Source organism: Pteropus vampyrus, unplaced genomic scaffold (genome assembly GCF_000151845.1).
Source record: "Pteropus vampyrus isolate Shadow unplaced genomic scaffold, Pvam_2.0 Scaffold144, whole genome shotgun sequence".
Classification (NCBI taxonomy): domain Eukaryota; kingdom Metazoa; phylum Chordata; class Mammalia; order Chiroptera; family Pteropodidae; genus Pteropus; species Pteropus vampyrus.
The window spans coordinates 1,681,849-1,696,294 of record NW_011888925.1 but is presented as its reverse complement, the minus strand read 5'-3'; the positions used below and the strand labels follow the sequence as shown (position 1 = coordinate 1,696,294).

The following is a 14,446-nucleotide window of genomic DNA, read 5'->3' as shown; positions in this document are numbered from 1 at the left end:
CCTTGCCCTACACCTCCCACTCTCCATCCCTCAGTCCCTTATGCTACTGTTTTGGGGTGCACACTGAAGCAGTTAAAGGGAATGGGGTGACCCCTGGGGACCCGCAGATGCACCAGAAGCTAGGCTTTGGCCAAGTAGCTCTTGGAGAAATTCATTCCTCGTTTGTCCGGCCTCCCATCCGCTCTGGCCCCCAAGGGCGCCTGAAGGGGGGGTCCCCCTGCGGAAGGGGGGACGGGGAGTTCCTTGGCAGGAAGGGAAATGGAAGGAAAAGCTGGGCTCCACCCGGGCGGGCGGGCAGGCGGCCTCGGGGCCCCCAGGGCAGGCGGCAGTAACCCAAGCCCACTGGTGTGTGGGTCTGGTGTACGCGTGGGTGGGGCTGTCCCCCAGCTACTGCTGGGGGGCAGCGGGGTCTCCCCCCAGGGGCAAGTCCGGGAGCCCTAGGGGCCCGCAGAGGGAAGCGCTCTCTACCCCGGTCCTGACCCCACCCCCTGGAGGTCTAGCCCCGGCCCCCAGGCCCCGCCCCCCGGGCCCTCCCTTCCACCCCAGGGCCAGATGTTCAGCTGGCGGAGGCATCGGCTGGGGGAGGGGTGCTGAGGCCGCAGCCGGCACTACTTCCCTGCCAGCAGCTTCATTGTGTGCGCGAGGAGCGAGCGGCGGCGGAGAGCGGGCGGGCGAGCGAGCAGCAGCCCGAGCGCGCCGGGGAGAGGGAGAGCGAGCGCGCCGGGGAGGGTGCGAGGCGGCGCCCGCGGCTGCGCTCCGCCCGCCTCCCGGCAACTCTGCCCCAGCGCCGCGCGCCGTGCGCGCCGTCCCGCCGCCACCGCCACCGCCGGGGCCCCGCCGGTTGCCGTCGCAGGCAGGGTTCTGGTTGGGACAGGGGTCCCCGCCTGGGGTCTGGGGCACCCCGGTGCCGCGGAGCCCGCGGGGGGCGCCAATTGCGCTGCAGCGCCCGCCTGCTGAACTGCGTGGGAAGGAGGGCGGTGGTGCTCCGTGGCGCCCCGAGGGCAGGACGCCCCGACTTCTCCGGGGGAGCCCCAATCCCGGGGAGCGCACAGAACGAGCGCGCTCCCCATCCGCACTGGACCTTGCGCTCATCCCCTGCGTACCCCACTTCTACACAAACTTTTCCGACGCCCTCGCCCGTGGGGGTCGCGGAGAGCGCTGGGCTGCCTGCTGGGCTCCCGCCCCGCGGGACCCTAGCCACGCTGACCTCCTGCCTCTCGTAGCCTCAGTGGCGACCTCTCCAGGCCGGGCCAGGCACGGCATTCGAGGCGAGCGCGGCAACCCAGGGTTGCTCTCCCAAGGCTCCCGCGCCCCCTGGGGCAGTCGGGCGGGGTAATGCCCTCGGTGATGGAGAAGCCGAGCGCGGGCTCCGGGATCCTGTCCCGTAGCCGGGCCAAGACGGCGCCCAACGGCGGACAGCCCCACTCGGAGGATGACAGCAGCGAGGAGGAGCACTCTCACGGTGAGCCCCGCGGCCTAGGGTTAAAGGCGCACCGGCTCGGGGGCGCGGAGTGGGCGGGCGGGGCAGAGTGAGGGAGTTGCCCACCACTGGCGTATTATACTGATGGTTCCTGCCCCCCACCCCCTGGGTTAGAGTCTCTGCCTTGCTTCTCCCTCAAGCCTGGGGCTGCCGGCACGGGGAATCTGGAGGCTCTGCCCCCAGCTGCCGAGGAGGCGGTCCTGCCCGCCGCGCCCTCCTCAGGGACTCGGGCGCCCCTTGCTTCCACAGTTGGACCCCTCGTACCTTGCCACCTTGCAAGGGAGTGAGGTCTGGCAGGGGCAGGGCCTGGAAAGACACCTCCACACCGAGCTGTGAGGCTCATGTGGTGGGGAGGAGCCTTGGATTCCCTGCGGGGCTGCGGTCCAGGTCTAGGGGCAGCCCTCCAACCTCCCCCCACCCCCCAGCCAGAACAAAGGGCTCTGCCTGGCCTGGGCTCCAAAACTGGCCCCTTGTCCTCTGCCCCCCCAGCCCCCCCATAGGCTATGACTAGGCAGGGTCTCTTCCTCTTCCAGTTCCTTCTGTGGCTGAGGGTAACTGAGGGAGAAGATGAGGGAAAAGTGAGCCTCCTGGAAGGTGGGGGCTGTGGGTGCTCAGGAAGGAGAACTCCAGGCCAGCCACCTCCCCCGCCACATCCTCCCATCCTCCCTCCCTCCCTCCCTCCCTCCCTGGAGTCCTGACTGCCTCCCCCTGGCTCCACAGACAGCATGATCCGCGTTGGAACCAATTACCAGGCCGTAATTCCGGAGTGCAAGCCTGGTGAGTGGCAGGACAGGCTGTGAAGGGAGGGCAGCGCAGGGCCCATGGCTTGGCCCCGAGCCCCACCTGGGGGAGCCCTTGGCTGGCACTCACTGGAAGGACAGGCAGGCGGGGGTGGGTGGCCCCGTGGCATGGTTAGTTTTCCTGCTCTGCTTTCCTGTCTGGGTCTCTGCCCCTCCCTCCCTTCTGGGCCTCACCTCACAGGCCACCCTCTGGCCATGGGTCCTGGCCACTGTCACCAGGCTGATCTGAGTGTCTTCCCTCCTCTTCTCCTTTGCCTTCCAGAGAGCCCTGCACGCTACAGCAACAAGGAGCTGAAGGGGATGCTGGTGTGGTCGCCCAACCACTGTGTGTCGGATGCCAAGCGTGAGTGGGTGGGACCCCCAGGTTCATGCACATCCCTGGGAGCTGGGGGCTTTGCTTCGTGCCAGCCAGCAGCCAGCTCTTCTCAGAAGGGGGCTGGAGGCTGAGGTGTGAGTTCAACCCCCTACCCTGGAGCTCAGGCGGACACTGGGGAGGGTAGCCCTCTCTGGGTGGGCCTAGGTCAGGAGTTACAACTCCTCCTCCAAGATCCGACCCCTCCCACCCCTTGCAGTTGACAAGTACATTGCCATGGCCAAGGAGAAGCATGGCTACAACATCGAGCAGGTGAGCCTTGGCCCTGCAGGGATTTGGGGTGGGGGCCGGACAGTCCTGGGGGCGGCTGAGCCTGAGCTGTCCCCTTTCGCGGGCCAGGCGCTGGGCATGCTCCTGTGGCATAAGCACGACGTGGAGAAGTCACTGGCCGATTTGGCTAACTTCACCCCGTTCCCCGACGAGTGGACCGTAGAGGACAAGGTGCTGTTTGAACAGGCCTTTGGCTTCCACGGCAAGTGCTTCCAGCGGATCCAACAGATGGTAAAGCCCTCCACCCCCGCCGTTGCTCCTCAGCCCCTCCTTTCTGACGAGCCTGCCCGGGGCCCAGACTCTCGGGTGGCCCCAGCCTCTGGCGTTGCCCCTCCAGCTGCCCGACAAGCTGATCCCCAGCCTGGTGAAGTATTACTACTCTTGGAAGAAGACTCGCAGCCGGACCAGCGTGATGGACAGACAGGCTCGGCGGCTGGGGGGCCGAAAGGACAAAGAAGAGAGGTGGGCGTCCAGGGACGAGCCAAGTGGGTGGGAGTAAGCCAAGCTCCTGGGGGGCCCTGCCCCTGCCTCACTCCTTCCCTGGCCCCTATGTCGGCAGTGATGAGCTTGAAGAGGGACGAGGAGCCGTGAGTGAGGGAGAGCCAGATGCTGGAGACCCCAAAAGAGAGGTGAGGCCCCAGAGCTGATCGGCCCACCAGCCCGCCCATCCGCCCGCTCTTTGGGCTCTGCCCCACCCGCCCCTTCTCCTTCCTCTGGCAGCCTCTGCCCTCTCGGCCCTTGAATGCCCGCCCAGGCCCTGGGAAGAAGGAGGCCCAGGGGTCTCAGTACCGCCACCACCCGCTTCGTACCCGGCGGCGCCCGCCCAAGGGCATGTACCTGAGCCCGGAGGGCCTCACTGCCGTGTCAGGAAGCCCGGACCTTGCCAGCCTCACGCTTCGAGGCCTTGACTCCCAGCTCATCTCCCTTAAGCGCCAGGTAGGGCACCAAGAAAAGAAGGGGCCGTGTGGAGGAGGCAGTCAGCTTCTGGGAACTGTGACTGGGTCAGCTGAGGTATAAGGGAGATGGTGCAGGTGCCAAGCCTGCCTCTGCCCCTGCCCTGTCCTCTGGGCTTCTGGGTGACTTGGAATTACTTTCTGGGCCTTTAAAAAAATGGTCTATGAAAAGGGGCGAACCATAGTGTCTTCCCTACTGTGAGGGCAAAATGAGCTAGACGGTGGGCGGCAAAGAGTTTTGCTGGGAAGTGGCACCGGTGTCTGCAGAAGAAGTAGGGTCCTGGTGAGGGCTGGTACTGATGGCCTCCCTGGCACGGACGGTGCGATGGTCCTTTATTTCCTGGCCTCCCCAGGTGCAAAGCATGAAGCAGACCAATAGCAGCCTCCGTCAAGCCCTGGAGGGCGGCATCGATCCACTCCGCCCCCCTGAGGTAGACCTGCTCTCCGAGTTGGGGTGCGAGGAGGGGTTCTTTCTAGAGGCGGAGCGGAAGGGGTTCTGCTGGGAACATGTTTTTGAGTATAAAAGATATATTCCTTGCTCTCCAGGCCAACACCAAGTTCAACTCCCGCTGGACCACAGATGAGCAGCTTCTGGCCGTACAAGGTGGGTTAGACTGTGAGGAGGACAGAGGGCCCCAAGAACCTCCCCACCTTCCAAGGAGCTGGGGCAGAGGGGAAAGATCAGGAAGTAACTAGTTTTAAGGGGGTATTCACACTCTGCTGCCCTTTTGACCCTTGCAGCCATCCGTAGGTATGGCAAAGACTTTGGGGCTATTGCAGAGGTGATTGGGAACAAGACTCTGACCCAGGTGAAGACCTTCTTTGTGAGCTACCGGCGCCGCTTCAATCTGGAGGAGGTGCTGCAGGAATGGGAGGCCGAGCAGGATGGGGCCCCTGGAGCCCCGGTCCCCATGGAGGAGGCTAGGAGAGGGGCTCCCTTGCCAGCCCCAGCCCTAGAGGAAGATGATGAGGTGAGACGGGGTGAGAGAAACCCTTCAGAGAAGAGAGGAGAGGAACCGCCTCCGTCCTTAGGCTGGGCTGACGGTGTGGTGGAGCCTGGTTTCTCACTCTTCTCTCTCCTCTCAGGTCCAGATTACATCCGTCTCGACATCTGTGCCCCGATCGGTGCCCCCTGCACCACCACCCCCTCCACCTCCCACCTCGCTGTCCCAGCCGCCCCCATTGCTGAGGCCACCTTTGCCCACGGCTCCCACCCTACTTCGCCAGCCACCCCCACTACAGCAGGGCCGCTTCCTCCAGCCTCGGCTGGCCCCCAACCAGCCCCCACCGCCTCTCATCCGCCCTGCCCTGGCTGCCTCCCGCCACAGTGCCCGCCCGGGCCCTCAGCCCCCACCTACCCTGATCGGAGCCCCTCTGGAGCCTCCGGCACCCTCACTCTGAGCCCCGAGGCCCTCTACCAACCAGAGGCTCCAGAACTCCTTTGCTGGACATTTTCAGGCACCTCTGGCTCCACTGAGGACAAAAGGGACTAGATCTTGCCAGGGCTTTCGAAGACCCAGAGCTGCTGACGGGCATAGCCTGGACCTGTGGGTTCTGCCCGTTTCTGGCAGCTGAGCCCATCTCTGTCCCCACCCCAGCCAGGCGCTGGGACTCAAGGGGCCTTCCGAGCTGGCCTGAGGGTACTTTCTCTTCCTGGATGGGACTGGAATGGCTGCCTCCTAGTCTGCTGGGGTTTGGCATTTGAGCCCTGCCCTTTGCGTGGAGGGGGTAGTAACAGTAGCTTGTGGGGTGGGGGAGAGGACAGTTTGGACTATTGGCTGTTCTTCCTCTTTCCTTTCTTTTAGCAATAAAGTCTGGGGGGAGATAGGGAAGGGGCTGAAGGGGGAAGGTGGGAAGAGCGATCCCCTGGGGCTTGACAGCAGCAGAGGCTTGGAGGGGCAGCTCTCCCATGGGCTCTGAGGGTGCCCACTATGCCCACCGCCCAAAAGCTCAGAGAAAGGGTCGGTGACACATGCAGACATGGGTTTATTTTTCAATGTTTTTAAAAAAGAAATAAAATCTTCCAAGCTCACTGAGTCGAACCCTGGGCAGTTGCTTCCTGTACCATGAGGGTGGGAGGGTGCACCCGCCTGCCCAGCGCTGGCATCTCCCTGGCCCCAGACAGGAATCCACTCTCTCCTGCAAGGATGGTGGCTGGGCCACATCTTGCCCATGGGGTCTGGGTCCCTGCCCGGTTAGGAAAAGGAAGAGGAGGCAGCAACTCAGATTCCAAACATTCTCTTTATTACGTGTTTGATCAGAGGAGAAACGAAGTGCGGGGGGGGGGGGGAGGGGCTGGGTGGAGAGGGGCCACCTTGCCTGGGAGCCCCCCGGCCACCACCCCCTTTGGGAGCCAAGCCATGCCCTCCCAGCCCCTCGGAGCACCCGGACTGTTCCATAGGGCAGGAGGGGGGAGGGAAGGTAGGAGGGGGAGCCCTTGGTCGAGCAGAGCCCGGTTGGGCTTGGGGCAGGAGGGCTGAGGTTGGCAAGGCCCCTTCCTGGGACCCAAGGGCTCGACTTGCCATGGAGCCTGGCCTGGGAGTGGGGGGGATGAGTAAGGGTGGAGTCATCATAAATCAAAAAAAAAAAAATAATAAAATAATAAAATAAAAAATAAAACCCATCACAAAAAAATGTACAACTCAGGTGAGGGTAGGGGCAGCCTCTGTGCAGGACCCCTCCCCTAATTTCTCAAGAACAGAAAAACAGCAGAGAAATAAATTAAGGGATGCCGCGGCCGCCACCAGCCAAGCGCCCATAACCAGCCACTCCCACACTGGCCACAGAGGTTAGCAAGCTGAGAGTCACTTGGCCTGTCTGTCCCCCCACCCTGTGGAAGGCAGAGGCTCCCGGCCCTGCTGCCTTATCCAGCCTCCTGCCAGGTGGCCCTGGAGGTCCTGGGCAGTGTCTCCTGAGAGGAGGGGCGACAGTGTCAGGAAGAAAACGCAAGGCCGAGATGAGTGGTGAGGGAAGTCACTGCTATGGAACTAGCTGGTGCCCAGATTAATGCCAATGACAGGGAGCGGTGGGGGGGGGAAGGGGAAGGGCGAGGGGGGCTGTGCTTTCAGACAGAGGCCCTGCCATCACGGAGAATGCCCAGTGTCCCTGTTCGGAGACCAGCAGCCCAGGGGGCCCCCTGGGGGCCCAGGAGCCCATCTGCCCTGCAGTCCCCTCCCCTCTCCCAGCCCTGGGGTCAGCCCCGCCTTCTGCCCGGGAGGGGGTGGGAGAAGATGGCACAGACTTTTGAGGAGGGGAACAAAAGTCCCCACAGCAGCTTGTGGAAGGAAATGCCCAGCTCTGGGGAAGGGGGCAGAGGATTCAGCGTGGAGGGAGGCCAGAGCCCCGTGCCTCGCCGCCAGCCCACCCACCCCAGGGCTGCGCAGCACCCCCGCCCCTGCCCCCAGCCCCCCAGGCTCCAGCCCAGGGACCTGAGGTCAGGGGAAGGCCACCTCTGGTGGTTTGCTTGGAGGGGAGGGAGGGGAGGGAGGGGAGGAGAGGGGAGAAGCCCAAAGTGGGCCTGGCGGAGGGCCTGACAGGGAACTCCACCACTCTTGCCTGAGAGTGTTCCAGCCCTGAGCCACCCTCCCGGGAAACCCCACAGATCCAGTCTCGACTGTCCCAATGGGGCAGGGAGGAAAGGTGGCCGCTGGGATTTTTTTTTTCTTTTTTCTTTTTGGTAATAAAAAATTTCTTGGTTTAGGCGAAATACTCTGTGCAACCGCAGTACCGAGGGGGAGCCCTGCCCCCCCTCCCCTTCCTTTGCCTCCTGTGGGAGAGAGGGGGGAAGGGGACTATCTGGGCAGGGGTAAGTGTGGGGGGAAAGAACCATCTCTCATCCCCACAAACATGGAAGAAAAACTGAGCAGGGCGGGGAGGGAGAAGTGCCAGCAGGGGGAGACACGCCAATCCATCTCTGCAGTCTCGCCCAGGTGGGTTGGAGCGGAGGCCCCAGCAGCTAAGTCCAGCGGGCCCGCCTCCGCTGCCCCCCCACTCCTGGCAGCCTGTTAAAGCTTCAGCTCGTTGGCTATTTTGGAGGCAATGTTTTTGAAGGCCATGGAGGTGCCCGATATCCGCTTAAACCGAACCCCGTTGAGAGAGAGCCGCGGCAGTTTGCACACCTCCATCTCCCACTGCACGAAGTTCTCGTGGCCGGGCGTGCCGTGCATGCACAGCAGCATGTACTTCTCGTGCAGCTCGCTCTGGCAGCTGTTTGCGTCCAGCACCTTGCGGATCTCCCGCATCATCTCGTTGGGCTCCATGGAGCTCGTGGTCTTCATGCTCCACGTGAAGCGGAGGGAGCGTGGCTTGGCCTCCCGCAGCTCCTCCTTTTCTCTGTCAGTGCCTCCACCGCCTACCACATGAGGTCTGTAGAGAGGGCAGAGGCCCCGTTAGCAGGGGCCCAAGGCACCCCACCCATGGGGAAGCCACCCTGGCACACGGACCCTGAGACCAGAGAGGAGAGCGGGAGGGTGCCCAGGAGGCAGCCGGGCTGGCAGAGGGAGCGGCAGACCTGGTTCGGGGAGCAGAGGGAGGGCGAGAGGTACGGGCGGTCCTTCACCTCTGTCTCCCAGGGCAGAGAAGGTGGAGCCAGCCCCTGGCAGGGACAGGGGTGACAGTTCCATGCTTTCCTTCAAAGACGGGAGGGTCAGGGAAGAGAGGGGGGCAGGCACTTGATCAGCAGCCCTGAGCAGTCCACAGGCTGGACAGGAGAAGCAGCTGGGGCACAAACAGGTGCCCAGGGCTCCTGCTTCCAGAAGACACCTGATCCGAGGAGCAGGGCCCACATCTACTGAGCTGGGGTGCGGGGATTCTCTGAGGAAAGGGAGGCCCCGAGAGGGCGGCGACAGGGCAGAACCACCAGAGGAAGAGCCAGGTGGCCGAAGGAGAGGAGCAGGAGGCGCGCGGCAAGCCCGGCGGCCTGGGCAGGGCCGGTGCTGGCTCCGGCCCTCTCACCTGAGCGTCTCCACTCGGTCTTTGCTTTCAGGTTCATTCAGGTTCCTCAAAAAACAGAGCGAGGGAGAGTTTAGTGCTGGGACCTCTCGCTCCTTCAGCCGCCGCAGACCCAGGTGAGGGTGGTCCAGGGAGGTGCCATTGGTAGGTGGGCAGGACTTGAGCCCAAAGGCCACTTGCCCATTACCTGGCAGGCAAACCTGGCTCTGCAGCACCTCACACTGGCATCTCGACTGTCCCTTTCCAACAGGGAGCCCCGCACAGGGGGCCTGGCCCTCCCCACACTCCCAGAGGGCTGTGCTGGGAAGGAGTTCCGCTCCGGGACGGAGGGGGGCGTGGGTGTGCAGGCACACGTGTCAGCACAGTCACAGCCGAAGCGGCATCCCGGCCAGCCCAGCCAGGGCTCCCGCTGTGAGTGGTCGTCTGCACCACTGGACCAGGTCTCAGAACCACAGTCCTCTTGGAGGGAAGGGGCTGGGGGCAAACAGGCCTCTCCCAGGAGGCTCAAGGGGCCAAGCTCTGGAACTGCTGTGAGATGCCTGGGGATGGCGGGGTGGGGAAGAGAAGGTCCTGAGGCCAGCTGCAGACAAGCCGCCTCCCCCAGTCTGTGGTAACTCCCCTTCCTGCCAGGCTGCCAGGCCGTCTGCTTGTCCAGAAGGGAGGACGGAGGGCAGGGCAGGGCAGACACCTCGGGAGGGTGGGTGGGGAAGAGGTCTGGCCCCACTGAGCGGCTTCTCCAGCTCCTGGCCGGAAGATGGGTGCCTGGAGCCAGGGAACTGGGGACAGCAAGAGGGCAGGGGTGTGAAGAGAGAGAGAGCGGCAGCAGCACATGTAAAAGGAACACAAAAACACCAGAGACACACGAATGCAGACAAGCGCACTGTGAGCCAGGAGCCTGGGCTGTGCAGGAGCCCGGCTGCTCTCCTCAGCCCCACCTGGATCCCACCGTGGGTGGAGGCGCCCTGCAGGGCAGGCCCCCACTGGGCCCCATGAGTCAACAGCTAGCCATGCAGTGAAGAGCTGGGTGGGGAGCAGTGGGTGGAAGGGGGAAAGCCTGAAGACCCTGTCTTGGCCGTTTCTGTCAGTTGGGGCACTGATATGCCTGCCAGGTGTCCCAGCCCCAGAGCAGGGACTGGGCTGACAGCCTTGGGGAACCAGGGCTCCCAACCTGGCCCTCGGTCTTCGCCTTGGTATCTGGCCCACCCAGGCCTTCAGAGAGGATGAGGACAGGGCCAAAGGTGGCAGAGCCAGGATCCTGCCTAGGAAGGGAGATGACTGGGTGACGGGGGAGCTCCCATCGTTTCGCCAGGGCTTCAGGATAGATGGCCCGGCCCTAAACATCCCAGCTTCTGGCTCTCTGGAAGCCATGGGCCATATGTGGAGAACACGGCCCAGAGGGGAGGCGGTTTGGTCCATCCAGATACTGACGGAGGCACGAGGTGTGCTGGGGTCACAGTGGGCCTAGTTCTGCAGGAGCTGCCAGAAGGGGGTGCTGTGCCCCACTCGTGAGGCAAAGGCTCTTTTGGGCCTGGAGGCATCAGACTGAAGCCCTGGGACCCCAGTGTCCCTGTGGTACCTCCAATGTCCTACCATCCCACAGGGCAGGGGCAAGAGATCACAGAACCCTGAAGTTCCAGGGACCAGAGAAGGGGACCCCATGAGACCCAGAATGAGATACCATTGCAGATGCACTTTTGACCCGGGTAGCCCCTTCAGAGCACATGCACAGACAGGTGAAAAGGGCCAAAAAAGGAACCAGACACTTGTGATCAAAGACCGGAACCCAGGGATGGGGGCCCAAGGGCAGGAGACAATCTTAAAGGGAGAATTCCCTGAGAAGGTCCCCTCTGCTGGAGGACAGGCCCATCATTTTCAAAGCTATTTGCCCTGAGAGGGCAAACGTGGCCTCATGGGACCGCCCAGTCAGAGCCGTCTTCGTCCCTTTAAGATGGCAGAGAGGACCACACAGATGTGGTTAGCAGATGGAAGAGGGAGCAGGAGCCAGAAAAGGGGAGTTAGTGACAGAGGCAGGACACAGACAGACACAGACACAGACACAGACACAGACACAGACACACACGCAGAGGGCTCAACGCCTACCTTCTGGCAAACCTGAAAGACAGATTTCTAAAAAAAACAAACAAAAAAAGACAAAATAAAAAAAGAAATAAAAAAAACCAACAAGACGGTATGTGGATAAGCAGGTGGGGAGTGGGCTTTATAGGTTCAAGGGTCACCCCACCTGTGGAAGAGCCGCTCAGCGAGACCAGAGTCCCAGACACCCGGTCTGCTCACGCCCCTCCCCGCAGCCCCGCACCTACATTCCTGGGCTACAAAGGGGCATGGCTTTTGGCTACTCCAGCTGCTTCCTGAGCTATGCTAAGGTGGGAGAAGAGGTGCAGGGCAGACAGGGAGCACCCCAAGAGGCTGGGTTGCTGGATGCACCTCAAGAATCAAAGCTGTCTCTTTGGGGTGGTCAGGGGGTCAGGTGTGAGAAACCTCATGAAGAGAATCCCCACTCTGGACCCCACACAGGAAAGCATCAGTGCATCGGGGTGCAAGGCACGAGGCTGCTCGGGGCCCCCACCAGCTGTTGCATTTATGGCCTTCATCCTGGCAACGCTGGGCTGAACACGGCTGCAGTGGAGTGGAGTGGCTGCAGCCGGACCTAACCAACTGGGTCGGGGGAAAGGAGGTCAGAGGGGGCGAAACAAGAGACCAGGAAAAACTCCTTGCCGGCCGAGCCTGGCTCAGACCTCATGACTTTGCAGCTGCGTCACCAAATATAAGTTTCCATGGGAACCCAGGAGAGAAGAGGGGGGCTTTTATTTTAGCATCCGAGTTCACACTCTCCCAGAGAGGAGGCGGCATCAGCATCGGCCATCTGCTCAGGGGCCAGAGAACCAGGGGTGTGTATATGGGGCTGGGGAGGCCTGAGAGGGACAAGGGACAGGAAGAGTCTGGACACCTGAGGTGCTGACAAAGACCCAATTTCTTAGGCTTCCCAAGGCCTCTTCTAACCCCAGGACCCAAGCCCAGTTCCAGGTGTCCCCATCCCCACCCCCAGGTGAGCAGGAAAGCCTGGTCTCACAGTGCCGCCCTAAGGCCCCTACTCACCTGCGTACAAACTTGGAGGTGAATTTGCTGAAAATGCTCCCTGACGCCCCCCGCCGTCCCTGGCTGTTGCCGGAGGGAGAGGCTGGGGTCACACCGTAGGGCAAGTTCTGCTGGTCCCGCACCTGCCGGAGCTGCCCAGCATGGAAGGTGCTTCGACTGGACACACCCCGGGGGAAATTAGTTCGGTCTGGGGCTCCACCACTGCTGCTGATGTTGTGGGCGGAGGGGGATGCAACAGGGACACGCTGGGGGGCTGTGCTGTGGGAAAAAGAGGTGGGGGTCGGGGAAATGCATCAGGGCGTGAGGAAGCCAGCACCACCAAGCACCTGGAGCCCTGAGGTGGGAACAGGGAAGGAGGATGCTAGGGCAGAGGCAGCCATCACGGAGGACACACGAGGTAGGGTGTGACCACTGAGGACGCCAGTAAGAAGGACATCTAGGGGAGGTGGCAGGAGATGGTGTGTGGGGGGGAGGCGAGGAGGGATAGTGTGTGGAGAGCAGAACAGGCTGGAGAGAAGTGGCTCCTCGGAAGCTAGGCAGACTGGAACCTCAAGGGGACAATGTTGACCAACCCTCAAGGACTGAGTCCCTGTGATGCTGACTGTCCCTGGGGTCCTAAGGAAATCCAGGAAGGCTCAGAAGAAAAAGGCTTCCTTCTGGAGCCTCAGGACGGCTTCTGGCATATCTGTTCTGAGAGGGAGAACTGGAGGAGAAGAGGGGCATTAAGCTATTTTTTGTTCCTTCCACTTCCTGGCTGCAGGGGACAAAGCCATTTCTTGTGGCTAAGAAGATAAGAACAGAGCAGGACCCCAAGTGGGAAGAAACTGTTGGGGGCAGGGGGTGGGACAGGCAGAGGGCAGCAGGTGCACCAGCTGCCCCAGCACACTTGCCTGGGCCGCGGCACCTCACAGTTACTGTCCGTGGGGGGCAGCCCAGTGGCCTTGTTGGGGTGCACGGAGGCCGACATGGATTTCTGGTGCTGGCGGGGCCGGGCCGCAGAGACTGCGGCAGAAGCAGAAGCCGTGGAGGCCCGGGACCCTGGCATGGTTAGGCTAGGAGACAAAAGCAGCGGAGAGGCCTGGGTTAGGGCAGAGGGTGGGGGCAGAGGGCTCAGGTTAAGAAGCAAGGGGGGCAGGAAGGGCCAGAGCTGGGTGCTTGGCAGGACGCAGGTCAGCCCCAGCAGCAGCAACGGGGAAGCCAGCCAGAGCCGAGGAAGGCAGGGCTAGGAAGCGGAGGGCAGGGTGAGGAAGGCCAGGCAGGCTGGGGCCTGGGGAGGAAACCACGAGTGCTGGGAAGCCGACGGGGCAACTGTCTCCGGGCTGCACTGGTCTCCTAGGAATTCTAAGAAAAAGGGGGTCTCCTCTTCAGGAAGAGCAGGGTGTTGCTAAGAGGAATGATCATTAAGCTCAGAAGACACGGAGCCAGGAACATGACACACCAAGAGATGCTGCCGGTCAGGCTGGGGTGGCTCTGCCCTCATGGGCACAGCTGCAGTTACCCTGGATGCGTATACCCCTGAGGTGGGCACTTCGGTTCTGCCCTGAGCTGGGGCCCCCAAAACAAAGCCTTAGCACTGATGCCTAGAGGAGCACAGCAGCCGTGCCTGGCTGCAGTCAAGAAGCAAGACGGCAGCGGAGACGACCGCGGAGTGGTCACCGGAGCACAGGGAAGAGGCGACGGGGGCTGGGGGGCTGGAGGGCGGAGAGGAGGTGCTGGTGTGGGGAAAGCTGGACCGGACAGAGCCAAGATGGAACTCCAGGGAGCAGGGAGGGGAGGTGATGCTGCTGACAGATGTCACCGCGGTGAGAGGTGGCTCCTGGGGAGCGTGGCAGGCAGGGCCTGGGCCTGCTCACCTGTCTTTGCCGTTCTGGATGGAGGCCTGGCCAAGGCTGGCCCTCTCCAGAAGTGGGGAATTCCTGCTTCGATTTGTGCTGGTGGAGAGGACACTGTTCTGTGGGGATAAAGGGCAGGACTGCGTCACACAAAAGCCGGAGCGCTCTACCGGCAGGGTGAGCAAACCTGTTTCCCTTCTACCTTCTACCACGAGAGGCGAAGGCAGGAGAAAGGGTTTTGCTTTTACTTTGCGGGAGCTAGGCTTTCTACAGTAAGCACAAGTGGCCCAGGAGGGAAGGTCAGGTAGGCAGCTAAAGGGAGTGGGTCTGGATGAAGAGAAGAGCCGCCTAGAGGGGACAGACCCAGCTGGGGGGGCCGGGGGCCGGGCAGGAGGAGCGGGGCTGGCTCGGAGGAGGAGAGGGATGGCGTGGCTCACCGTGGAGGGGGTGGGGGTAGTCTTCTTCCTCTCTAGGCCGGGCAGGGGACTGGCAGGTACTTTGGCTGTGCTGCTGGCCTTCCGCCCTGACTCTCGGTCCTCCTCAGGCCGCTTATTTTCGGCGTTGTTACTCTGAGTTTTCTTAGAGTAGGAATTCGAGGTGGGAATGGCAGGACCAGCTGCTGGGCCAGAGGGACAGCAGACATGGGTGAGGGCGGGGCCCCACGCACGGTG

General features: G+C 62.5%; 2 protein-coding genes across 12 annotated transcripts in view; one reads left to right on the top strand and one right to left on the bottom strand.

Annotated features, from left to right (window-relative positions):
• Window positions 1-607: 607 nt before the first annotated feature.
• Window positions 608-5,918, top strand: RCOR2 (REST corepressor 2). 3 transcript variants are annotated; one of them, XM_011368701.2, is made up of 12 exons: window positions 608-1,462; window positions 2,201-2,257; window positions 2,543-2,623; window positions 2,853-2,905; window positions 2,993-3,154; window positions 3,261-3,385; window positions 3,483-3,552; window positions 3,644-3,859; window positions 4,230-4,307; window positions 4,423-4,480; window positions 4,618-4,847; window positions 4,963-5,918. In XM_011368701.2, exons 1-12 carry the CDS (start codon window positions 1,336-1,338, stop codon window positions 5,275-5,277), a joined length of 1,572 nt encoding a protein of 523 aa, XP_011367003.1. In that variant the 5' UTR covers window positions 608-1,335; the 3' UTR covers window positions 5,278-5,918. The 3 variants fall into 3 exon arrangements, with proteins under 3 accessions (XP_011367003.1, XP_011367005.1, XP_023391611.1); XM_011368703.2 differs by lacking the exon at window positions 3,644-3,859 and having other exon boundaries at window positions 1,314-1,462; XM_023535843.1 differs by lacking the exon at window positions 4,618-4,847 and having other exon boundaries at window positions 1,314-1,462.
• A 180-nt stretch (window positions 5,919-6,098) lies between these two features.
• MARK2 (microtubule affinity regulating kinase 2) overlaps window positions 6,099-14,446 on the bottom strand; it is a 52,969-nt gene continuing 44,621 nt past the window's right edge. Inside the window, exons 13-19 of one of the 9 annotated variants that reach the window (XM_023535838.1) lie at window positions 14,213-14,394; window positions 13,797-13,894; window positions 12,834-12,995; window positions 11,944-12,201; window positions 10,927-10,953; window positions 8,830-8,874; window positions 6,099-8,241 (exon numbers count right to left, since the gene is read on the bottom strand). In XM_023535838.1, coding sequence (XP_023391606.1) covers window positions 7,881-8,241; window positions 8,830-8,874; window positions 10,927-10,953; window positions 11,944-12,201; window positions 12,834-12,995; window positions 13,797-13,894; window positions 14,213-14,394 — 1,133 coding nt within the window. In that variant the 3' untranslated portion in view covers window positions 6,099-7,880. The remainder of the gene's footprint in view (window positions 8,242-8,829; window positions 8,875-10,926; window positions 10,954-11,943; window positions 12,202-12,833; window positions 12,996-13,796; window positions 13,895-14,212; window positions 14,395-14,446) is intronic. The other 8 variants (XM_011368694.2, XM_023535840.1, XM_023535839.1 and 5 more) reach the window with 8 other exon arrangements.